Source organism: Cydia pomonella, unplaced genomic scaffold, assembly GCF_033807575.1.
Source record: "Cydia pomonella isolate Wapato2018A unplaced genomic scaffold, ilCydPomo1 PGA_scaffold_61, whole genome shotgun sequence".
NCBI classification, from domain to species: Eukaryota; Metazoa; Arthropoda; class Insecta; order Lepidoptera; family Tortricidae; genus Cydia; species Cydia pomonella.
The window spans coordinates 175,631-201,449 of NW_026907894.1; the positions used below are offsets into that span (position 1 = coordinate 175,631).

The 25,819-nt window shown below is 36.5% G+C and overlaps 3 protein-coding genes across 4 annotated transcripts; 2 read left to right on the forward strand and 1 right to left on the reverse strand.

Moving 5' to 3' along the window:
- Nucleotides 1–722: 722 nt before the first annotated feature.
- Nucleotides 723–13,726, forward strand: LOC133534150 (neprilysin-2-like). 2 transcript variants are annotated; one of them, XM_061873237.1, is made up of 5 exons: nt 723–939; nt 2,235–2,397; nt 12,152–12,446; nt 12,521–12,771; nt 12,854–13,726. In XM_061873237.1, exons 2-5 carry the CDS (start codon nt 2,299–2,301, stop codon nt 13,190–13,192), a joined length of 984 nt encoding a protein of 327 aa, XP_061729221.1. In that variant the 5' UTR covers nt 723–939; nt 2,235–2,298; the 3' UTR covers nt 13,193–13,726. The 2 variants fall into 2 exon arrangements, with proteins under 2 accessions (XP_061729221.1, XP_061729220.1); XM_061873236.1 differs by lacking the exon at nt 723–939 and adding an exon at nt 1,480–1,639.
- Nucleotides 13,727–18,041: 4,315 nt separating this feature from the next.
- On the forward strand, nt 18,042–19,547 carry LOC133534147 (NF-kappa-B inhibitor alpha-like). The gene is made up of 3 exons (XM_061873234.1): nt 18,042–18,065; nt 18,522–18,871; nt 19,061–19,547. Exons 1-3 carry the CDS (start codon nt 18,042–18,044, stop codon nt 19,545–19,547), a joined length of 861 nt encoding a protein of 286 aa, XP_061729218.1.
- Nucleotides 19,548–23,370: 3,823 nt separating this feature from the next.
- LOC133534148 (uncharacterized) lies at nt 23,371–24,234 on the reverse strand. The gene has a single exon (XM_061873235.1). The coding sequence runs from the start codon at nt 24,232–24,234 to the stop codon at nt 23,371–23,373; it is 864 nt and encodes a 287-aa protein (XP_061729219.1).
- Nucleotides 24,235–25,819: the final 1,585 nt, after the last annotated feature.

Consider the following 25,819-nt stretch of genomic DNA (forward strand, 5'->3'; position numbering starts at 1 on the left):
CTGGTTTGTGGGTGGGCCTGCGTGAAAGGCATTGGGGTCGCCGGTGGCGCTGGAAGGCGTCACACGACGCACAACCCGCAGACCGGAACTTCGGCGGAAGAGACGGCGTCAGCACACCGCGCCGAGGAGCTGGCGACACGCGCAGGCGCGCCGGATGACGCGGAAGGCCATCAGGTCAGGAGCTTCCGGTCCCGACGAATCGCGTTTGTTCCCGCACTATATCGCTATTTATAATTACAAAACACACGCGGCGATCTCCGCACTTCACATGCTTGGGCTTCCCACCAGGCAAGTCCAACGGCGGAGGGAACTATCGTAAATCTCCAAAATTTCGAGGAGCGCAACGTGCCTCGTGCTAGCAATCTCTCCCGTCTGTCACATCCACCTCAAGGTGCGGGGTGCGGGTGACATTAGAAAATCGTTCCGTTACGCGTAGGCTCGCCAAACCTCAAATCAACTCAAAACAACAACCAAGCTTTTCCAAATCGAGTAATATTTAAATAAAATAGATATTTGATGATATTTACGGTATTTTAAGAGACTAACATTAATTATTAATAATTACAATTTTAATACAACTTTCTACTTTTGTTTCATTTGCAACGTCATCTTTCTTCGCGTAGAAACAAAACATGTTTTTCGCGATGACAGATGGACGGTCGTCAATATTTGTGTCCACCCACTGTTTTACTATTTATATTCCCTAACCAAATTCATATATAATTTTGAAAATAGTTAACGATTCGAAACGTGACCTATTTAAATAGCTGCAGTGATACACAAGGAGCATTTTGATATGCAGAGTGTTAAGTTCTGTTCAGTAGTTTTAGTGCAATTTTCATGTGAGATTTCGCCAAGAACATGCGGCTTCTTTGTGCCGATGTTCCAGAATTAGCCAGCCAGGAGGCCTAATATAGTGATCGGTCGAAAGTTGAGAAGGTATGTAGCCGTTCTACACAAGTGTTACATTCTGATGTGTTATTTTGTCGAAAATACGACCTTCAAATTTGGCAGGTTATATGGCGTGTGGTTAGTATGGAAACTTATGTAGTTATTACGGGAGCCACTAATGCACAGCCAAATAATACACAACCCAGGAATGTACAGCCCAATAATTGGCGTCCATGATGGACGCCAATTATTGGGCTGTACATTCCTGGGTTGAGCATTCTCGGGCTGTGCAAGTTTGGTCCGGGGCGATAATACGAAGCCACTCTTTTCACAGGGCAATAATGTACGACCCTATAATTCGCGTCCACTAATCTAAGTCCCTTGGCTTGCAATTATCGGGCTGCGCATTATTGGTACGGGTCGAGAATGCTCGACCCAATAATGTACATCCCAATAATTGGAAGCCAAAAACCAGAGACTTTTTTTTTTAAGACAGCTGTCAGAATTAGTAGGGACGTTCTGACATGAGCTCTTGACAGTTTAAAAATAATCGGTTTTTTCTAGTGCATCTTTCAATGACATTGACAGTGTTGACACTTGTTGGTTTACATTACGCTTTGTTATCATCTTTTTATTTTTAATGTATGGTTTTCAAGAGCTCTAATACTTGTAATGTATGCATGAAATCATATGGCAAGAGAACCTAAATCGTTTTGGAACTGTATGAACTCTAAAAGAAACAGAAGAGGTGCGGAAAAAATATTATTTAATGGAACCTTTGTCCGGTAAACAAGTAGTGAATTTGCTAGGTTTTTTCACTGTATACAGTGTGAAGGTGTGGAAAGTTGGAGGTAAGCGCCGCAGCCCGCAATAGTCGCAGCGGGCACCGAGAAGAGCGCTGTAGGGGTTCAGGTTATGACAGGCTAGATATACAAGACGTGCGACGAGCCCTTCAACAACTTCAAGCCAAAAAAATCATCTGGTCTGGATGGTATTCCCTCGTGCGTATTTAAGGACTGTAGAATTGTGCTGGCGGAGCCGCTATTGCACCTCTGTTTCAAGCTAAAAGTATTCCTAGAAATTTATAAAATTACTTGAGTGATAACCAGTACTGATAGGTGGATCAGGAGATAAGGCAGAGGGTTTCGACTTTCGAACGACAGGAAGTTCGGCCAGCAATCTTCTTAGTCACGTAGTGCAGATAATATGTATAGTGGGTAGCAGTAGTCAAACTGATAATGGTTACTTTGACTTTAAAGACACTAGATCTGGTTGATAATGAGTTGCTGCTGTCAAAGTTAGCAGGCTTTGGTTTTACCCCACACTCACTTAATTTTTTGCAGACTACATGAGGAAAAGACAGCAGTATGTAGATTATGAAGAGCACAGATTGAATCCAGCAGTGACATGGGCCATTTGTTCAATAGAATATCTTGGTTATATGGAGATTGCCTGAGAAAGCAAGGTGTATGCTACAAGGTGCAGGTGTCTGCAAAATATATTAGGGTGAGTCCATTAAGACAGCTGTTTATCTGAAAAACAGGGACTGGGTCACTGGTCAATGGGTCATACACCATCAAAATCTCAATCGTAAGAGCAAAACTACAAAAGGATGCATATGTTGGTGGATCCCCTTAATACAAAGAAACATAACACTTTCAGAAAATATATATTCTCTAATTATAATGCATGATATGATAAATTTACAATGGTTATGTAACAACATTGTTACCTGACAGGCAGTCTTCCACACATGTACCTTAATTAATTTAAATAATTATAGTCCGCTTTTTTCAGATTTCCTCAGTTTGAGGTTTTTTAGATTACCTTAATTAAAATAATTTGTAGGTTCGATAAATTCTAATCTTAAAAAACAATGCTGAGGTCAATACTGGTGAGCGTCAAATGGCGGGTGGATGTCAGCAATTTCAATAAAATATTTATTAACATATTAAACCTTCTTTGTACATTTTATAGAAACCTGTGTACCTCTCCGTGAAATGAGATATAGGCTCAAAACAAATGCAGGTTTTTTTTATATACCACATCGGTGGCAAACAAGCATACGGCCCACCTAATGGTAAGCAGTCACCATAGCCTATGGACGCCTGCCAGCAAACAAAAAGTCTTCTGGAAATCGATTTTCACTCATGTTGTCTCGGATATGAGTGAATATGGTATTGATACATTCAGTGTAATTCCCTGAACACAAATATATGAGATGACAACGGCGAAAGTGGTGGGGGTTATTATATACATACTCACGCTCGTAAAACATTACCCTCCTCCTGACACAGTCGGGTAAAAATATGTTTTCAGTAACAAAATAGTATTTTTACCCGACTGCATCAGAAAGATGGTAACGTCTTTCGAGCGCGGGTATGTCTATAATTATGTCTATTTATTTGGCACGCCCTACAGCTCAAACGGCTGGACGGTTTTTGACATATGAGTTCTGGTTGAATTCTTCAGAATTTTGGTAGTGACAGGCTATATACATTTTCAAAATGGCGCCCGCTAATGAAAAAACGGGGGGGGGGGGGTCTTACCATAGCAATATGGGTACCAAATGAAAGTTACCTAGTGAAATGTTCTTTCAAAAATATATGTGAACAGTCGGGTTTTTTGTGTTGTAGTTTAATGTAACAACAAATTATACATTGTTTCAACTTGATGTACTTTTCTTATTTTTTGATAAATCTGGTTAATTATTTTTTATCATTATAAAGAGGATATTAACAGTCACATAGCGAAGAGTCTCGATCAACACCTTGAGAGACTCTCGCTAGGTGGTTGAATCAAGGGTCAGATGCAGAAGGCGATGATCTTCGACACGGCGCGGATAGTCCGGCGGTTCCTCTCTCTGCGGCCCTGACCACCGGCAGCTTGGGCCCTGCCCCGCTACTGGCGGCACCCTAGGTTAAGTTTTTTATAATGTGTTTATATGTATTTTTGTATTCTTTGTGTATGGTTTTTTGTATTTTACTTTTATGTATAATCATATTATAAAATGTCTAACCTAAGACCCAAAATAAATAAAGAGATTAAGGGTGCCTTTCGACCAGAGATGTGCTATACTTGCTATGCTATGTTTTCATACATTTGAAACGCAGCTCCAGCTGCAGCTACGTTTCAAATGTATGATTGAAAACATAGCATAGCACATCTCTCGTCGAAAGGCACCCTAATAATAAAAATAATAAAGACGTTTATTCAAAAAGTTTAAATATAGGTACATAATAAAAGTACACAATAATGCTTACAAACTAATTGAAAGGGAAAGTGGCTCAGCTAATGTCTACGCCAAATGGCCAAAATTGTTGAAAGTTTTCAACTAATTTGTTAGAGCAAGTATTGAAAAAGTTACAGTATGTTATATATTTGTTATCTAATCACAAAGCCCTGTTATTTGGTACCTCACATGGTATGCTTAAAGGAAAATAAAATAAAAGTTTGTACTGCCGACTTTATGACGTCACAGCAACTACCCCCACCACTTCGCGCTTGTCATCTCGTATATTTGTGTTCAGGCATTGACATATATCTAAGGACGGGCCTTACGGGCACTAAGAATGGTGCTAGTTTAGTGGTGTCACTCACGAGCCAATCCTGCAGTCTAACGCAACTAGTCGCTACCAATCGCGCATGTGATGCGAACTCATCAACAATTGGCGTTCTGGCGGTAGACTGTGGGCTCGAATTCGTGTGCGTGACACCGCTACCCTGACCCCATTCTTATTGCCATTAAGGCCCGTCCTTAGATATATGTCAATGTGTTCAGGGCATTACACTGAATGCATCGATACCATATTCACCCATGTCTGAGACGACATGAACGAAAATATAAATATATATATGTATATTATTATATATATGTTTGTATCTCTTTACCTTTGGCTATTACTACTTACGATTATAACGACGAAATTTCGGTGGTCCCTTCATCGTCGTTATATTATATCCGAAATCCATTGTACCTATGTGGTTTCGTACCCTTTTTTAAGCCTAGGTCGTTTTAGGAATAGATGTACTGATTTCGTTGTCTGAGTACCCATAACACAAGCCTGCTTGGCTTACCGTGGGACTTAGTCAATTTGTGTAAGAATGTCCCTATAATATTTATTTATTCTATTAAAGGTACACTGAATGGATTTGGAGCTCGTACTCTATTCTATGTCAACTGCCAAATTTTTGTAGGAAGGAAATTGTATGATTTTCGATTTGGCCTAGAATGATTATTATTCCAATATTAATAATTCTGGTTTTACGCTGTTCGACTTTACACCGGCAAATAAAAAAGATGCCTAAAAATATTAATCAACATCTCCAGAAAATGTTTTAGAATGTTGCATTTTCTAAAAATGCAACATTTTAAAACATAAATTTAAGAAAGAGATCAACATTTAAACACACTTTTAGTGCTTTATAGGTTTCTAGAACATATAAGTCATTAAGTTACATTCTTATTTTGGTAAAAAAATAGCAAAAACGTCTCAGAAAAAATTAAAATAATAATGTCCAAAAATTGCCAATTTTTGAGTTACTAATTTACTCAAACTTTAAAACTGAAAAAAAAATACTTAAAAACATATTTTTTGTGCTTTTAACCTAGGTATTAGATAATTGCAACATAATCATTCTTACTCTGTCAATAAGAAATGTATACCTCTAATTAATTTTGAACCTACGAAAGTCTGACATCTTATTTTCACATTTATAAGCGAATTTGTTAATTAATTGTACTTAATGTTAAGTTTGTGTTAAATGTATTACTGTAAAGTTGTCCATTAGGTGAAATATATGTGAAAGTCGCTTCTAACCTAACAGAATACGCAAACGTGGAGTCACGGGACCGGCTTAGCCTAGTGTGACCCACAAAATTTATGTAATTGTATCTGATTTTAAAAAATAAAATTTTACTTTACAATATGTACCTGTTATATACCTTTTTAGGGTTCCGTAGTCAACTAGGAACCCTTATAGTATCGCCATGTCCGTCTGTCTGTCTGCACCGGAAAGCTACCTATGTTTTTATAATAATTATCTGGTGCTTTATTTCATGCATGGTGTGAAATAATTTATTTTAAATACAGTCAAATTACGGGCATCTTACCAGTCTACCATAGGGCAAATCTGAAATGGGTCAAGGTCGGTGCAGTGACAAAAAAAAAATTTTTTTACCTCCTTTTCTACATAATTAGGCGTAGTTCGCTGTCTTTTGTATGTTTCGAGTTTGCAATATTCTTACCCCCGGAGTTACACACAATGTTTTTCATCACACTTGCGAAGAAAAAAACCAAAATTTTAAGCGAAATAATTCTTAAATACGGTGACATATATTATATTCGTCCGATTTCTTGGAAGGTGAGGCATCGAAGGCACAGACCTATTCGGCATTCAGCCACGATTGAAAATTAAGTAAAAATATTTTAATCGGATGTTAAAATAATCAAATTAAATAATTTTAAACATAAACAAAAATTAAATTATAAACGTCAGTATTTTAAAAGTAAAACTCATTTATGCTACTTGGTTTGTATGAATAAGTGACATAATTAAAGAAAAAAGCTATAACTCCCTAGGGAGTTATAGCTTTTTTTTCACAATCCATAAATCCCGCGGCAACAAAGTAGGCCTTTGTCCTTCAGCACACCTGCATGAAATAAGATCTTTTTCGAGCAAGTGTGATGAAAAGATTATTGTTGATTTTGGATTTCATACAATGGAATTAAAAAGACAGCGGCCTACGCCTAATTATGTAGAAAAGGAGGAATCAATGAGAAATGATTTTATTATAAATTTGTATAAATGTATGTGTCATTACATAAAATTTACTTAATAACTATGCTTTCATATTTATTATGAATATATTACAAGGCGTTGTACCTATGTCGATGTTTCACTTATATGCCCACCAATATAGCCTAATGTAGATTACCACTGCAAAGCCAGGAAGGCTAATCTTTAACACGTTGGCTGCCATAAACATCACCGGTGGGATCACGTAATCTTCTCTGGCCAGCTCTCTGGCTGTGTCGCTATGACCATCACCGGTGGAATCGAAAGCTTGTTACATCTTTATTAACCTCAGTAATAGTCCGATGCTGGGAACACTAAAATTGTATGGGGCGTGGGAGGAACACTTTCGGTGAAGTATGGTGGGCAGCCAACGTGTTAATACTTCGTTTATTTTTGGTAGGCTTAATTTGGCTGCCCTTTTTAGGGTACCTTCCACGTACCTACCGTAATAGGGGACTACTACGTAAAAACCGTATGTAAAATAAAAGGTAAAAAAACCTATTTCTAACTTAAGAGTTATTAGTATACCAGAGAGCCTACCGCGAACCACGTTCGACGTGTTGCCACTCTGTCGCACTTGTTAGTTCTTTCTTAAGTGTGACAGGGAGGCAACACGAACGCGCCCTAGCGCCCGCGCGGTAGGCCCTCAAGTGTAACTGGGTCGCAGCTGAATTTTGTCCATAATGGCGGTGAATACTGAATACTTCATCAAATCATCATAAGAAGCCTGTCGAAGAGCCCTTGCTCTTTCCATACTCTTGCACGTAGCCATGTGCAAGAGTATGGAATAACAAACACTTTACGAAAAAGACTAAAATGACTGTCTACCAAACTTGTGTCTTGAGCATACTCTTGTAGGGGGCTGAAAACTGGACGTCGTACGCTATATAAAAAGAGAAAGATCCCCGCACGTGCCACGTGCGCTGCGTAGGTACCTACGTAGTGAGTAGGTACGTATGGTATACTAAACATAAACATAACGTGGAAAGACAGGGTTACTGGGTACCAACGAAAGTGTACTGGAGATAGCTCAACTTCCTAATATCACCGCGGTTATGATCTGAGACCACGTTACTCAAACAAAAACGCTTGCGGTGGCTAGGGCATGTGTAACGAATGGACAGTGGCGACAGTGCTGATTAGGCTAGCGCAACGTAGGACGCCATTGCTCCGCTTTAAAGACTGCGTAAAGCGTGATATGTCGGTTTAAATTAAAACGGAGTTTTGTTTCAAAAAGTATTTTATCTTAAAAAGTATTTAGAAGATACGTATCTAGTATTTCAAATACCATTTCCAGAGGTATCTTAAATTGTATCATTGATGTAAGTATTATTAACTGGATTCACTATCAGCCGGAAAAAATGGCCCCACAAAAGTAATGCTCGAACGGCTCGAGCACGAGTTTTGCTCCCAGTCTCATTTCGACCGGCCAAGAGCATGTCGGGCCATGCTCAGTGTAGGGTTCCGTAGTTACTCTTCCGTCACAGTAAGCTAAACTGGAGCTTAAAGTATAGTAAATTGTTAAGCAAGGGATGAAACGCGAGTTAAACAAATAGGCAAATTGGCATAATCAGTACCTAATTAAAGTCTTTTTACTATGAAGGGGAAACTTTTTGCGATAACTCAAAAACAGCTAAACTTATCATATCCGCTATAGTTTTCATTTAAAGTCTTTCTTAAGCTCTACTTCCACGATTTTTTTCATATTTTTTGGACCTATGGTTCAAAAGTTAGGGGGGGGGGGACACATTTTTTTTTGTTTCGGAGCGATTATCTCCGAATATATTCACTTTATCAAAAAATGTTTGTTGAAGACCACTATTAGTTTTGAAAGCCCTTTCCAACGATACCCCACACTGTAGGGTTGAAGCAGAAAAAAAATTCACCCCCAACTTTACGTGTAGGGGAGGTACCCTCAAAAAAATTAAATTTTTAGATTTTATTGTACGACTTTGTCGGCTTTATTGATTTATATATCCATGCCGAATTTCAGCTTTCTAGCACTAACGACCACGGAGCAAAGCCTCGGACAGACAGACAGACAGACAGACAGACAGACAGATGGACATGGCGAAACTATAAGGGTTCCCAGTTGACTACGGAACCCTAAAAATGCGCTTATTAGCAAAACAACAAGAAAAAACTGGCCACGTGCGAGTCGGACTCGCACAGGAAGGGTTCCGTACCATTATCTATAAACACGGTCACCCATCCAAGTACTAACCCCGCCCGACGTTGCTTAACTTCGGTGATTGGATGAGAACCTCGAGATTGGAAAAAAATAATTATTTTATTCTGTTTTTAGTATTTGTTGTTATAGCGGCAACAGAAATACACACTTAATCTGTAGAAATTTCAGCTCGCTAACTATCACGGTTCATGAGATACAGCCTGGTGACGGACGGACGGACGGACAGCGGAGTCTCAGTAATAGGGTCCCGTTTGACCCTTTGGGTACGGAACCCTAAAAAAGGATGGCATATATTTCTTTCAGTGAATTCTATTGCTAATTTAACAGAAATAAAAATTTAATAATTCATTTTGTTGATACAAATTAACGGTTGTCACGGAACAAAAATGTATGGAGTCTACATTAGATTTTTTTTTATACCATATTGGTGGCAAACAGGCATACGGCTCACCTGGTGGCAAGCGTTCACCGTAGCCAATGAGGTCCTGAAACACCAGGGTGTCACATACGCGTTGCTGACACGTTTTTTTGTTGTTGTACATGGGTGGGCTGCGTCTGAAGATGTATTAACTATTTGCAAAACAACTGAAACTTTTTAAAGACATTAACATGCGAAGGGGAATAAACCATAACAATTCTATAATAGCATCTAATGTATTGAAAACATTCATTCACGTAAAAAACATAACAACAATCATAGAATTGTTGTAATAAAGTCGATGTCTAACCTGTTACTAACTGTACGTTTACATTACACTGCGAAAAAAGAAAGCTCCAAAAATAAATGTAGATCAAAAAGACAATGGACCCGGGTACGTCCTTAAACTAAGTCCACAAGAGAGGTATGGGTATTGTGAATATCATCTCGCTTAGTGTGGTAAGGCACAGCACAGCGGATGTCATTCTAGATCTAGAGCAGAGCCCAACTGGGGAAGTACCTCCACCTTACAGAAAACCGCAGCCAAATAACACTAGACTCTACTCATAGTGTTGTGTTCCTGCCGGTGAGTAAGGTTGCCAGAGCTCAAAGAGGGGAGGGAGGGTTGTTAGGGTCGGCAACGCGCATGTACTCATCTGGAGTTGCAGGCGTACATAGGCTACAGAGACTGCTTACCATCAGGCGGCCCGTATGCTTCCCTCGTTAAGCTCTGGCAACCTTACTCACCCCCTCACCTTGTTTAAGAAGAATTCCAGTGATGGGAGTATCCATGAGAACTAGAAGCGTTTGAAAATTGATAGGCCGCTGGATATTATTCGGTAATACATCGTATAACGAGCGGTTAAGTCTGTTGCAAGAAAAGAAATTGTGATCCGAAGTTCCTTCGTCAAAACAGCACTCGCATAAAGAGCTAATTTTTCCGAGGATTACAAGAGTGCAGACGTGACCCAATCGGAGACGGCAGAGTGTAGACGTAGCCTATTTACTAGCAGAATGAAAACGGAAGAACCACGGTGTATGAGGTATAATTGGTTATATGATTCCATAGTGTTTTCCAACATGGCGTCCAGAAGAAACCCATAATTCTTGCCAATCGTCCCTCAAGTCACGGCGAGCTTTAATCATTAAGTCGGATGCAAAAACCATGTTGCGAGCAGTGTTGAGCAAAAATCAATTCGAATAAGAATAAGAATAAAAACAGAAATTTTATTCTTATTCCAACACAATGGAATAAGAATAAATCCATCCCTTATTATTTTAAAATTACATGAAATGGAATAAATCATGCAATTTTTATTTTACAAGGATTCTATTTCTTATCAAAAGTTTAAAAATATCTTGCTATTATTTTTCAATAAAAATTAGCATGCGAATTTATGCGTTATAGTAGATTAAAATTGTTTGCAAATTAAGTGGCAATTACACGCCTACTAAAGAGTCGTTAAGGCGATACGCAACAGACGGCGCGGAGCCAAGCATTTGTTTACATAAGAACATGTGATAACGAGCTATAGTTAGATGTTTTGGCTTATAAACTAATTCTTATTCGAAGTAATCATCTAGAAACCGCAGGAGTTTTATTGTAATATTCAGGGGAGCTCTGGTCGTCTCCAGGAAGTGATGGATGTTGTTGATTCCGATGATCCACTGGAACAAAGGGTGGAATTAGGATATTAAAATAGTATATTTCACAGTTAGCGCACTAAGGTAGTCATTATCTGGCCGGGGCAATATTTTTAGCACGAATCGTAGGAGGACATTTACGGGCCGAACGGATTTGTATGAACTACTCAATTTATTATATGAAAAAGGTTATAATTTATAATATTAATAAGTTAGCATACCCATGTACACACTGTGGTTGAGCAAGATTGCTATATGGGATAGCAGGAACAATAGAATATTTTAATATCGTTTCTAAACCGCATGGTTTTCAATATTAAAATATTGTTACAATAGAGTAGGTACCGATAGCGTGGGCAATGTATATTGTTATTTAACCACAAAAAGCTAAAGATTATTTTAAAATACATATTTCATTCGTTTTCCTTGTTGCCAATTATCCTGGATAGCACCAATTTGAACCAGTTTTAAGGCAAACTTTATAAAGAACGCCGGCGTTAATTTCTTTATTTTTAAAAACCAAATTGCAATAATGCGACAAAGATTGTTTGCGTTTTGTGCCAAATGCTGCAGAGGACTGTGAGTACAAATTTGTCTATACTTGAACTATTGGAACCTTAAGCTTTTTTAGATTCTAAAACTAGTCTTTGTTGTAGAGTTTTTCGTCGACTACAAAAAAGAAAGATAAAATCACTTTCTGATTTATCCAAAGAGGCAAAGAATCCAGATTTTGCTGTGAGGCGGAATACCATTTAGAGCAGAATCTTCTTTTTTATTATTTAGATAATGTACTTTTTTTTTATGTACTTCTAACTTATGCTTAAAATAACAATTATTTCCGCTATTAGCTATAAGCTCTTAGAAGCTAAATTGATTACTTAAGGTAGTACGTACGTGAAAGTCCTATTTCAAGAAAATTATGAATTTTTTTTAATCGAAAGATAAGTATGTTAATAACTCATCACCAAAATTTCAGATCTATTTACCACACCGTTTTCGAGTAATTAATTTTTGAAATTGCATCTTATACACGTAGAGGTATAGAGAGGTGGTAAAGTTAGTATGAAATCTTTCTTACCACTCGAGTGATATGCAACTAGATTTCACCTACGTGCGTTGTTATAAAACCGCCACTTCACGGCCTAATGACAAAAATATCTATTTTATCATTACAATTTAAATATTTCATTAAAAAAAATTGTTGACAGATTGACTGGATGGATGAAAAAACCAGAAAGAGTGCTCTTGAGAAGGTTGCGGCAATAACGAGTCATATTGGGTACCCAGATGAACTTCTGGATGATTCAAAATTAGAAGAATTTTACGAAAAACTAAAACTTGACGAAAATTCATCTTACCTAGAGAATATTCTGGATGTGAACTTATTTAACAAAGAATATTTATTCAGTCAATTAAGAAAACAAGTAAACAAGACACATTGGGTATCATATGCCGACGTAGCTGTTATTAATGCGCGTTATTATCCATTTCAGAACAGTATGAGTAAGTATAATTAATTTGGAATCACTAACTTCTATGAATTATATATAAACTTATATTATTGTTATTTTAAACAGGTTTCACAGCTGGTATCTTTCAAGACGCTTTGTTTAACATTGACCGACCAAAATATCTAAATTATGGTGCTATTGGATTTGTAATTGGTCATGAAATTTCCCACGGCTTCGATGATATTGGAAGAAAGTTTGATAAAGATGGTAATGTGGTAAATTGGTGGGCATCATCAACTGAGAAGAATTATCTCAATAAAGTCGATTGTATAATTAAACAGTACGGTAATTATACAATAGAAGAAATTAAAATGAAGGTAAGAAAATAATTATTTTTATACATTTTAAGTTTGCGTAGGCATTTTTCACTTATAATTAATATTTTATTTATTTTTTTAGATAAATGGAATAAACACCCAAGGCGAGAATATCGCTGACATTGTAGGCATGAAAACATCATATTTAGCTTACACAGAGTGGGCTAAACAAAATAAGCCAGAGCCAGTGCTTCCTGGAGTTCCGTACACGCCAAAACAATTGTACTGGATTAATGCCGCAAACACATTTTGTTCTGTGATCCGACCTGAAGAATTGAAACGGATAGTCAGTTTTAATGCCCACAGTCCACTGGAGTTCCGTATACGTGGACCGATGTCAAATTTAAAAGAATTTGCAAATGATTTTAATTGCCCCTTAGACTCACCAATGAATCCACAACATAAATGCGTCGTATGGTAATCATTTAAGGTGGTTCGGACGCTACATATAATGCATGCTATTGCTGTATTTTTATTGTGCTAGTGTTGTCTCTTTCACAAACTATTGTCATCTTACTTGTACGTATGGTTTTGTCATAGGCCTCGATTTTTCCCATCAAGATATTTTTAAAACCCTTTGTCAGAATTTTTTCTCTTAGTTTCCACATAATCTATAAGAATCGATTTATATAAAAAATAGTTTTTTGTTTGTTTTATCTTTAGTAGGTTTGTTATTTATTATTTAAAATATATGAGCCCTCGCAATATTTAGTATAGGGAAGTATAGTGACTGCATGGAAAAAGTTCAATTTTTAATAATTAATTACGCAAAAACTTTTCGTCAGATCTTTTTCAAAAAATTAATTTAAACGTATTTAATATTCATTTATAACATATTAAAAATTTAGATTTTTATCTTTACATTGCCTTCATGTCCGAACCACCTTAAACTCAAATTATATTTAAGTTATAGTGACTGTTTGATGTTAAACATAATTAATTGTTACCATTATATTCAGAGATCTAAATTTTGATAATAGTATAAGAAGTATTTGCTCATTGTAAGATATTTTGTAATGTCTGTATCGTGTATATATGTTTTAATATACCACTATTAGAATTTTTAATAAATGGTGTAGTACAAATTTTGAACACTGTATCTCATATTTTAAAATTTCCTAAGTGTTAATTTTAATTATAAATTATGTGTAAATATATAAGATTATAATGCATATTATAAGCTATTTATTAGACGTTTCGCCGTCTTTATAAAAGATATAGTCAAAGTTATAGTGCTGAAGTGATTTAAATACTTACTTCTAGAAGACTTCGACCAGTTCTTATCGGCCGGTCCACTACTCTCCAAGGCAGAGTATTCAGCATCCACTCCATCTCTTCTATACCAATATCCCAGAGGACAACGAGCAGAGGGTCCAAGAAAGGTAAATCCATCATCGTGTCCCCTGTGACCATCGGGCGGGGGATGAACGGCAAGTCCTTTAATTCTTGGGGTCCCAGCAGGTGTGCGTTATGATAAAGCCTGACTCCATGAAGGATCAGATCATCTTCGGTCAGGCCGTTGACGTTTGAGTCAATAAAAGGCTGGCGAAAGCTCAAATCGTCAAAGATCACCGTATTCATAAGATAGCGGTAGTAATTCGTGGGACGATTTTCTGTAGCTTCAGTCTCATTTCCTTGGAACTGACTCGAAGTAGGAGTGGGAGTGACTGCTCTAGATGGTGCTGGAGCTCTAGTAGATTCTGTATCACCTTCTTCTTCAATTTGAGGCACCGGAGCACTTCGACTTCGCTTGGGTAGTAACTCAACAAGATTTCGCTTGAGTTTTCTTCTTTTCCTTGAGGGTCCTGCTTCATATTCGGAGCTCGTAAGCCCGATAACTGATATATGATTTTGTTGGTACATTTCGCAACGTTGAAACCACTTTTCGATGTGACGACTGTCTGCCATTGTATCGAACCCACGACTGAAATTGTTTACAATTCTGATGATATTTAAGGCGGTTGTCAGAGGTGAATTGAAGTATTCCATACACCTAAATATTATATCACGTCTAAATATAAAGTGCAGCTAAATTGGTGACGCACCGAACTGAGCACTGGCGTGGGCTTTTGTGATTTTAAATTGTGTCTGCAGTGCGAAAACAAGATAAATATGCATGTGATTGCAAAGTGATTTTTATCACTACTATTGAAGGTTATTGAAGTTTTTTATGAGAAAGACATATTTATCGTATTGACTTTTATGATAAAGAAAAAGTCGTTAGTGCATCGAACTACTATTGCAACAAGTGTTTTTAATGTTAATTATCTATATAAATTTATTTTATAATCATATTAAAAACATGTTAAACAATAAAAAAATAAACTTATAATTTGTTTTTTTATTAATAGTTTCTTTGAAACAGTTTTTAAATATATAATAATATATTTATATATAATCCCTCTCTTCTATTACTAATAAAAAACAAATAATTTTGAAATATTTCTTCTAACAAATAAACAAACAGTTATTATCATTACCAACATTATCTTAATACCCTAGATTACAAATTGCAGTTTCATGTGTATCAGCCTTAAGCCTTAAGGCGAAGTTTGAGCAAACATTCGATAGGACTATTAGTATTACTCTAATTATTTATTGAAATCACAAACCTTGACTCGTAGTAAGTATTATAAAAAAACATACGTAATATAGAGAAGTGAATAACCTAAACAAAGTGCAATTTTGTTTGTAAACATAGAACCGGTCCAAGGAAAATGAACTCAAGTCGCCGTCGCCGAGCTACAAAACTACAAAAAAATGGACTCGGTATTCTTCTTATTTTTCTTACGGGTAAATAATATTACTGATAAGTATATCGGTTCTATTCCTGATCAGAAATCTGAAACTTCTTTATCACCAGGGACAACCTGCAAAAAAAAATAATTTAAGAAACAGCCGACAGATGCCGCATCTAGAAATATGACGCTCCTAGTTTGTAGTTAGTGTTATCGCAATTTTTCACGTGGTATCTCTTCTAATATATTCAAAGCAAATTGAATATTTGGGATCAGTGACGGAGTCAAGTGTATTCAAACATTTGATAAGCTAATTGATTTATTAAGATAACAATTACTTACGTGATAACACGAGTCCTTAGTAAGCACACAGGCTCCATTTTGACGCGACGAATTTCCGAGGGTCCAGGATCACTTCCGCTGGTTATTTCGATGTTATTATTGTTTTCATCAACGTGGGGAATTATTTCATAGACATTATCTTCAGTGATTTGTCTGCAATGAAGACCAAAGGATTAGTCAAAGATAGTTGAAGAGATTTGTAGGTTAGATTTTGATTTTGATTAAAAGAAATGGTACTTACTCGTTTAAAAGCTGACATACAAATGGAAAGCCCAAAAAGTTTCTTATCAACCTTACGGGAACCTTGTTTATGATAATGACAGGACTGTTATGTTGACTGGTTTCTATTATCCTTCTCACAGCACGCAGAAAAAAGTTCTCCATGCCCTGAATTGGCCAAGACAGCGGAACTAAAATGTCCGCCGCGAGCTGGATGTATTCCATAGGAACAAATTGTTGTTCCATAGTTACTAATTAAATAAAACGACCAGCTTGGACCAGGTTGAGATTTTAAATACAATTCAAGAGTGATATCTTCAGGTCATCAATTAATGTAAGAGGTGAGAGAGTAATTAGGTTTGATAAAGTTAACCTACAATTCCACTGCTGCATATTTACATGAAAAAGAACTATAAAAGAATATCATTTCAAGTTATTTATATTTTTTAAACAATGTTTATTTAAATCAAACTGTTCGTTGTAGGGAAGAAATGATTTGTTTTTGTAATACAGACACAATTGCCAAAAAGTCAATGCCGGGGTATGAAACTATGTTACTTAGAAATAGGTTTTGAATAAATGAAATTTTAGCAGTAAACAGAATAAGAAAAGGAATGTGTCATACTATTTAAAATCATAAGGGTATGCTAGTACTATATTTGATAAATCTCTAATTAAAAAAATGTATTCAAAAGGATTGGAATTAGTAAAATTTGAATTTGAATTCTTTTGAATGTTTTGGAAAATTAACATTGCCAATTATTTTGAATCAGGGATATATTAAATTAGTACTACATAATCTAGCCGAATTATTTGTTTGATAAAACCCTGTAAGGAACCTTCTTTTATGACTTTGATTTTTTTGATGGTATAAGTCGAAAGAATAAATTTCTCTGCATAATTAAAAACAATGGTAGGTAGTATTATTTGAAAATATTTTTAAATCATTTTTATGCTATTCTTTTAAAAAATATTTTTTTTTTTTAATATTTTACACACTAAACACACTTTCTATACTAGACAACCAAATTTAGCGTTACCCGGTACAGAAATTGCATATACCTCTTTTTTCGGATTTCTATAGGGTACCCAAAACTGCATAAATATATATTTCAGTAATATATACTCAGTCCAAAAAACTTGGCAAAAAAAAAAAAAATTGTTGAAAAACAATGAGACCCCCTGCACGAAAAAGTATGTAACTCAAAAATAGATGTGAAAATATATATGGTGCAGCTACATATAATATAAGTGTGACATATATTTGCGCAAAAAAAAAAATATGTCAATATTTATATATTTTCTTTTTACATATAAATGCTAACATTATATGTGCCAAAATAGATGCATAATATATACCTAAATAAATATTCCTCATCTATGTCACATATATTTTCTTCAGACATATTTTTCCATGCGGGCCAAGCCACAATTAAAAAAAATTGAACATTTCTTCCGCAAGGAATATCATAAAAACTAATAAATACCATAAAATATATGCACGACGCAGAAATACTACCATTAATTTTATTGTCAGGTTAAAATACCCAAAATCTACGCCTCCGTATCAGACCGTACCTCGCTCGAAAAAAGGACCCTAGGTCATCAGCTACGAAATACCTCTCTTAAGTCGCTAACCTCGAGGTGAACAGACCAATTAAGCCTATCACTTAACTGCAAAAGAACGCAGGGACCTTCAGCTGACACACAATGTCATCTGGTTAACGACAGCGTGGCAACGCACTCGATTACCACGTGCTATAATAAATTCTACGACGCACACATTCAAATGCAAAACACGTTGCGTCGGTATTAGCATTTTCGTCCCAATGACTAAGAATAATGAATAGAGTAGACACAACCGGTCTGCCCTTATTGTTATCATAGTAAACAAGATGTTATGAATGGACCGGTAGCGTAGCGTAACCTTGGTAGTAAGCGTTTGCATGGTTATTAGAGAAACATTGCATTATGTCTTATGCAATCGCTAGTACGGTCAGTAAATAAAAATATATTTACAATAAGATAAGATATCGCGAATTGTAATACATCACTTGCTCCCGGATTTCAATTACCGATTAGTGATGTTACACCTCCCCTGACGCTATGTTTTGAACGGGCGCGTTGACATTTTAATGCATCGTAAAAGAAATAAACCAATCGACAATTATTAATAGAATGTTTTGGCTTGCACATGTCACTAACAAGCTAAATAACGATCTGGGAATTTATTTCATTGCCTGTAAAATGCCCCAGCACAATTCAGTAACATTTTACATTCATCCGGTGCACGACGTAAATATGGAACAAAATGGTTTTATAAACGGTGACGAATTTATAGACCCTACAGATTTAGAGGGCCATACTTTTCTCTTTATTTGCCGAGTGGGTGAAGTGTGGGAGCTTTTAGACGCTGTGGAGTCCTTTAGGTATAGGGACGTTTTGTTCCAGTATGATGCATATGGCAGACAAGTAACTCATGCAGTCGCTGAGACCGACCAGGCAAATTCTAAGGACAAAATCGAAGCCCTTGTGACTGCTGGGGCAGATTTGAATGCTCGAGAGCTTCTAGAAGGTAACACACTGCTCCATTTCGCGGCGGGTAGCAGAAATTACTCTTTAGCCGAGTGGATTTGCCGGCAGCCTGGCGCAGATCTTGGGGCTATCAATTTCCTGCATGAGACTGCCTACAACGTGGCCTGCAAAGTTGGAGATTTCTGGATGAAGGAGCTTTTGAGGGTAAACGGCGCAGTATGCGACGAACCGGCAGAAGATAACGAAATTCTTGACCTGACTTTGAGGTAACTTTGACAGCCTGCTGCAATCAAGCTGCAGAGAATCGACCAGAAGATAGCCTGTGACCTATTGAAATCGTTATCAAACATCCGCTTTGTATTTAATGGAGTGACATGCAATAAGTGACTAAGTTTGTTCAGTTTCGTAGTAGCAGAAACAATGTATTCATCGAAAATAATAATGACCGGTTCCAGAAACGAACAAGGCGAAAACCTGGCGCATTTCCTTTGCCACGGGGACATCAACAATCTGATGTTTCTGCACGACGTCATAGACAATGATAGTAGGCATTGTTTGATGGATTACAACAATAAACAACAACAATGCGTACATGTGGTCGCATCGGAACCCGACGCTGTGGAGAAAATGAAGCTCCTGATCCTGTGGGGCGCTGACATCAATGGAAAAGAGCGTAAAAACGGCGATACTGCTTTGCATATCGGTGTCAAGATGAACAACTACGAGCTAGTGGAGTGGCTCTGCAAACTGCAGGATATAAACCGGGAGTTGATGAACAACGAAGGTATGACTCCTTTCCATATCGCGTTTATGAAGAGGGATGAGAAAATGATGAGAATATTAAAAGAAAATGGCGCCACGGGCAGACTTCCTCTGCAGTCGGAATCAAATTCTGCAGACGAGGACTACGAGCCTAACAAGAAAAGCCCAAACCAAGTGTAGTTTGTTTGTTTTCGTTATACAGTAGGTAAAACAGTTATCTATTGTGTGGGCAGCTGGTATGAGTCAATGAGATCACTGAGTCACTAGAGCACTTGGCAATGATTTATCGACGTACACATTGACGTCATTTGGATTTGAATTACGCTTGCACGAAGTGAAGTTTATTTTCAATGGCGGTCAACGCGCTGGTTAGTGTCTAAGGACTAGGTTACATTGTCTCTGCCTTTTTTTTTTAAATTTAGTATAAACTATAAGTCATTATGATTAGAGTTCGAAGTGAGTATTTTTATTATCTTAAACAAAATTGTATTTGGTAACCTGACATATTACTGACTTGTGTTTTTATAACGTTTTATATTTTATATTTGTCATTTATAATATTTATTTACAGTCTGACAATATTAGCTGAATTAATATGTTGTATAATATGGCATTTGTAATCTTATAGTAGAGATATGGCTTGTTATCTATGGATATGATGAATTGCATTATTTTGGTTTGCAATATATATGTATTTTAGTTTATGTTGTATAGAACCTGAAAAAAATATGAAATATAGCAAAATGTCGCAAATCTGATATTGTTGGTGTGTCATTTTATTTAATTTTACTGTTCTCTTACACTTTAATTAATATTTAAATAATAAATAAAATAAAAATAAAAATAAAAATAAAAAGCCTTTTATTTCCCGCTAAATTAGTACAATTTGTTTCTTACTTTATGATGGTTAGTAAATCATTTTTTGTTTTTTTTTTTTTTTTTTGCTTACATAGTAGTTTTGGAATTGTTAGTTATTTTCTAAATAATTTGTAGATATGTAACAGGAACCCCTCTCAGGTGAAGGCCTCTTCCAAAGTTTGCCATTTTGATCGGTCTAGTGCGGTTTGATGCCAGTTTGGTCCCGCTATTTTTATGATGTCCTCGTCCCAGCGTGAGTGTGGTCTTCCACTGCGTCGCTTGCCTTGAGGCCCTTTCCATAATGTGACGATTTTAGTCCATCTGCGGTCTTTAAGTCGTGCCACATGTCCGGCCCATCGCCATTTCAATTTTTGAGCTTGGTTGAGAGCATCTATAGTTTTAATCGCTGTTCTTATCCTTGTGTGTCGTATCTTTTGAATTTTTTTCAAGTTTAACATGCTACGTTCCATACCTCTTTGACATGTAGTTATTAGATTCTGGATTTTTTTGGTGAATTTCCACGTTTGACTTGCATATATTAAACATGGAATTATACATGTGTTCATAACTTTCCTTTTCAGCTTTATTGGCATTTTACTTTTAAACACTTCCTTACAACTCCAGTACTTATTCCATATAATTTTGACTCTCCGCTCTACTTCTAGTTCATTGTTATTTCTGTTGAATCCAATTTGCTTCCCTAAATATATGTATTGATCCTCATATTGTAGTAACTCATTATCTAAAGTGATGTTTGATTTTCTGTAATTTGACATGATTTTTGTTTTAGAAATGTTCATTTCAAGGCCTACTTGTCGACTAGCTTTATGTAGAGTTTCAATCATGTACTGCAGATTCGGTGCTGATTCCGCCAGTAGTACTAAATCATCCGCAAATCTAAGGTGACTTAAGGTTTTTCCTTGTATCAGTAAGCCCTGTTTTTGCCAATCTAGATTGCTCATAATGCTTTCTAAAATAGCAATAAAAATTCTTGGGGACAAGGGATCGCCTTGCCTTACTCCTCTTTTTACTTGAAAGCTTGGACCAATCGTTTCTAGTTTAACTCGGCTCGTGCTCTTAGTGTATATAGCTTTTAGAATATCTATGTATTTTGTCTCTACCTGTTGAGCTGTTAGTGTTGTCCATATACTTTCGTGGGACACAGTATCGAAAGCTTTTTGATAATCGATAAAAGCTACGTACAATGGTCGTTTTTGTTCCTGAAATTTCTCTATTATTAACTCCAACGTATGGATATGATCCATCGTAGAAAAACCTTTTCTAAATCCGGCTTGTTCGATGGGTTGTTTCTGTTCTAGTGATACATTTATTCTCTGGTTTATAATGGTTGAAAAAAGTTTATATATGGATGGCAGAAGGCTTATCGGTCTGTAGTTGCTGATATTTTCAGGGTCTCCTTTTTTGTAAAGCAAAATAATATTGGATTCCGACCATTGTGTAGGTGTTTCAGTATTTTCTAAAATTTGATTAAATAAATTCGTTAGTGGCCTGGCTAGTATATCTTGACCGATTTTTATAGCGTCATTCGTTATGTGGTCCGAGCCTGGACTTTTGTCTGATTTTAGCTTTCGTACTGTCTCTATAATTTCTTTACAGCCTATAGGCTCTATTATGTCATATCCTGATATTTCATTTGATCCCTGAGGTTTCAATGAATAGTTCTCTATTGGACCCCTATGTGTTATTGTAGCGCTATATAAGTTTCTGTAAAAATCTGTTGCAACCTTTATGATTTCAGCACGGCTTATTTTCGTTTCTTCCTCTTTTTTTAAACTTTTGATCCATGTCTTATTTGTTCGTAATTCTTTATACCCTTTTTTTGTGCTTCCTTTCTGCTCTAAATGTCTTTCTAAGGTTATAAATCTGTGGTTTTGATAATCTATTTTTATATATTTGCTGGTTAATTTGTATAATGCTTTGAGTTCGTTTTTCTGTGATCTAGATTTATTTTTAGTTTTTTGTAACTCTTGTTTTCTTTTTATTAGATTTTTCGTGCGTTCTGTCAGTATACTACGTTCTCTAGGTGACTCTTTTTTACAAGCACTTTGTAGACTTATTCGAATAATGTTGATTATTTTGTCATAATAGGTTTGTACCGTCTCCTCTTTATTGTTGTCCTCTAGAGTATTTATGTTATGTGTCAGGTATTCTCTATACCGTGATATCTCTTCTTCGCTTTTGAGAATACTGTATTGCTTATTTATGTAGTTAGCTCTACTTTTTTTCGGTGTAGCAAGTGTTATTGTACCTCTGAGCGGTCTGTGGTCTGACGAATAATCTAGATTCAAAGTTTCGATATTTTGAAATATTTGTGGACGCTTAGACATAATGAAATCTATTTCGTTTCTATGTTGCCCATTTGGCGAGCGCCACGTCCATCTGTTTTTGGGGTTTTTCTTGTAAAAAGTGTTGATAATTGCTAGCTTGTTTTCCAACGCAAAGTCTATGAGCCTCTGTCCTCGTGCGTTTCTTTCACCATAGCCATATTGCCTTGTTACAAGATGTTCGTCCATTTGTGGTTTGCCTATTTTTGAATTGAAGTCGCCCATTAAGATGTAATCTTCGTATGCCATACTTATAGCTTCGTAGATGTCTTCGTAGAAAGTATCAACTTCTTCTTCTTGCGCCGCCTCTGTGGGTGCGTAGACCTGTATTATGGTGAGCGGTTTATTTGAAATTCTGATGTTGAGAAGTGCGACTCGTTCAGAGATTCCAACATAGCTCTCGATATTATTTTTTAGGTGTTTATTTATAAAAAAACCGACTCCATATTTTCCTGGCGTTTGACCCGTGTGACACAGAATGAAGTGATCGTATTCTGAAATTTCGTTACCGAGGCGTCGTATTTCTGATAAACCTATGATATCATATTTTATATTCGCCAGTGCTTCATTAAGTTCGATTAATCGTTCGTGTGATGATAGAGTTCTAACATTATATGTCAATATGTGGAGCTGGTGTGAGCTTCTTTTGCTGATTTTTGTAAGTTCTGATGATTTCTTTGGAAGGTTGTGGTCGTAATCTTCCACGGTGACCAACCGGCTTGGAAGATGGATTAGTGGTGCTAATATGTTTTGTTTTTCGCATAATACGTGTTCTGAGAGAGGTGCTAATTGCTAGGCGTTTAAGTTGTCTTCGGTTCTATTTTATCTCCTTCCTGCTTGCCGTTTGATTGCTTATTCGTTAGGAAGTTAAGGATGCCTGGTTTAACTGGTCCTTGTGACGTACTAGGTGAGCTTTGGGATGTATTCCGCGTTACTACAGTTTTATTTTTCTTTGCCAATTGAATATTGCGTGTAGGCTGTGGAGTGTATACTTGAGAGTTTAAGTTATTTTGTGGTGAGATGGATAGGTTCCGTTTCCTGGTATCTGAGCTTGATTCGGTCTCTGAATTATTTTTTAGTACAATTAATTTGTCATACTTTATGATGACTTTATTTCCTTTATTTTTCTCTACCTGCGCTTGTTCTTGTAGCTCTCTTCTTTTCTCCAAGATATGTTGTGGATAATCTTCCTTTATGTAGTATGCAGTGTCCTTTAGTAGACCTTTTTGCTTAATTATTTTGATTTTGCTGCCCAAGGTGGTAAATGTAACAGTAATGGGGCGGGGGTTTTCTGATTTTTTGCCGATCCTCCTGGCTTCTTGAATATCTATGTTATTTAATTTTATTGAAAGGAAGTTGTTTATGAAGTCAATGATATTTGTTTCTAGCTGTGAGTAAGATTTTTCATTTTCCTCGATGCCGAAAAATACCAAATTTCTCTGTCTTACTTGCTTTTCTAGCGTATGAAGCCTCTGTTCCTGTTTTTCTATCTTTTGCAGTAATTTTTCTTGACTGTCTTCCCATATTCTAAATTTTGTGTCTAAAGTTTTGTTTATGTTTTCTGTTATCTGTTCAGTAACTTTCTCTCCATTCCTTTCAATTGTAATTTTCTGTTGGTCCATGTCTTGTTGGAGCTTACGGAGTGCGGACATAACTTCTTCCATGTTCAGGATTTTTAAATGGTATTTTTCTAACTTTTGTCACCTACTCGACGCTAGATGGCGCTCTTACGCTAGACGGTGATCGTGAGCAGTTCTTGTTCTTTGAATTTTGCGCCCTCTATTGAGCAGTAGCAAAACTATTCCTCGGTGAGTGAAGCAGTTTGTTTACCGTTATATTTGCAGGTTATTTTGGTGAATTTTATTTTATTTTTCAACTAACCTCGGCGTAATGGGTAGTATTTTTCACTAGTATTGTTCTCTGATCTTCCAGTTGTTTTTAAGTCGCATAAAAGTCTTCACTAGCACGGAACAAATCACTTGTTGTGTAACATGTTTTTGTCTATTTTGGCACTGTTTCTTCACATTTTTAAGGAAACTAATATGTGTTCTTGATTTTTCTTCCCTGTACTATCTTCCACACTGATAATCGATCTAAAAATCGTAGTATTTCTATTTTTGACCGCAAAAATATACGGACAGTAATGTTTGCCGTGGCACAGTAGCGCCCTCTATATTTAAATATCGGAGATTAATATTTATGTTATTAATTTGTTTGAGGATATGTGTAATAAGATGTTATTTCTATTTAAAGCCCCTTGTTAAATTTGTTTTAGAATTTTGTTCATTATTCTGAAAGCTACAAGAATCGACCATCTGTTCAAAGATAGTTCACCTTTAGTGCTCACCTTTTCTGACATTCACGCATGATTAAAATTCACCTTCTTTAGTGTAACAAAAGCCGTTCGTTGCTCTTTTTTCCGGCCAATTTATTACTTAGATACTGTTTTAAGGCCTAACCTTGTAGAGGACGAAAAACAAACAAGCATCCTGGGGTCGTTGATACTCTGGCGGGAATAAAAAGCATACTATGCATCATGGTGACTTCATTTCACAAACATCTGCCGTATCAACTACTCGGGAGACTAATCAAAATAAATATCATAATGGAATACTTTCCGTGCCTTATTCCAAAGATTTGGGACTTAGGCCCAGAGTTTCTTGTGGACCTGGTCATCCACGACAGGCTGCAGGAATACTGTCACGTACATGGAAGTGTCTACGGGGCTACTTTCACCCATGAAGGTGTCATGGCGACCGCACAAAACTACAAAGGGATTGCCTTGTGGTTTCGCATCAGCACCGATACAGCGCAGTATCCTAATCACCAGTACTACAAGATGATTAAAGTGGCCCAACTTCAGTGATCTAAGTGCTCAGTGCTCAGTGCTAGTGTTCCCTAATTTTAAGGCTCTTTTTTAAATTTCAAAACTCTCAGTGCTAATATTAAGATTAATTTTAAGGTTCTATGGTCTCAGGAATTATAATCTCTTTTATTAAGGATTTTCCCTGTTTATTTCTTCCTAATCTTTTAATGCGTACCCCTGGAATTTTAGTAAGGGCTCATCCACATGTTACGGCAATATGTGGACGAGCCCTAAGAACCTAACTTTTGAGATTGAAGCTTTTCCTTGTTAAATGAAGAATAAAAGACGGAACGGAATATTCCATGAATGGAGTTATTCTAAATAAGGTTTTAGTGGAATAACATATGTTATTTAGAATTAGAATGAAGTTTGAAGTTGTCGTT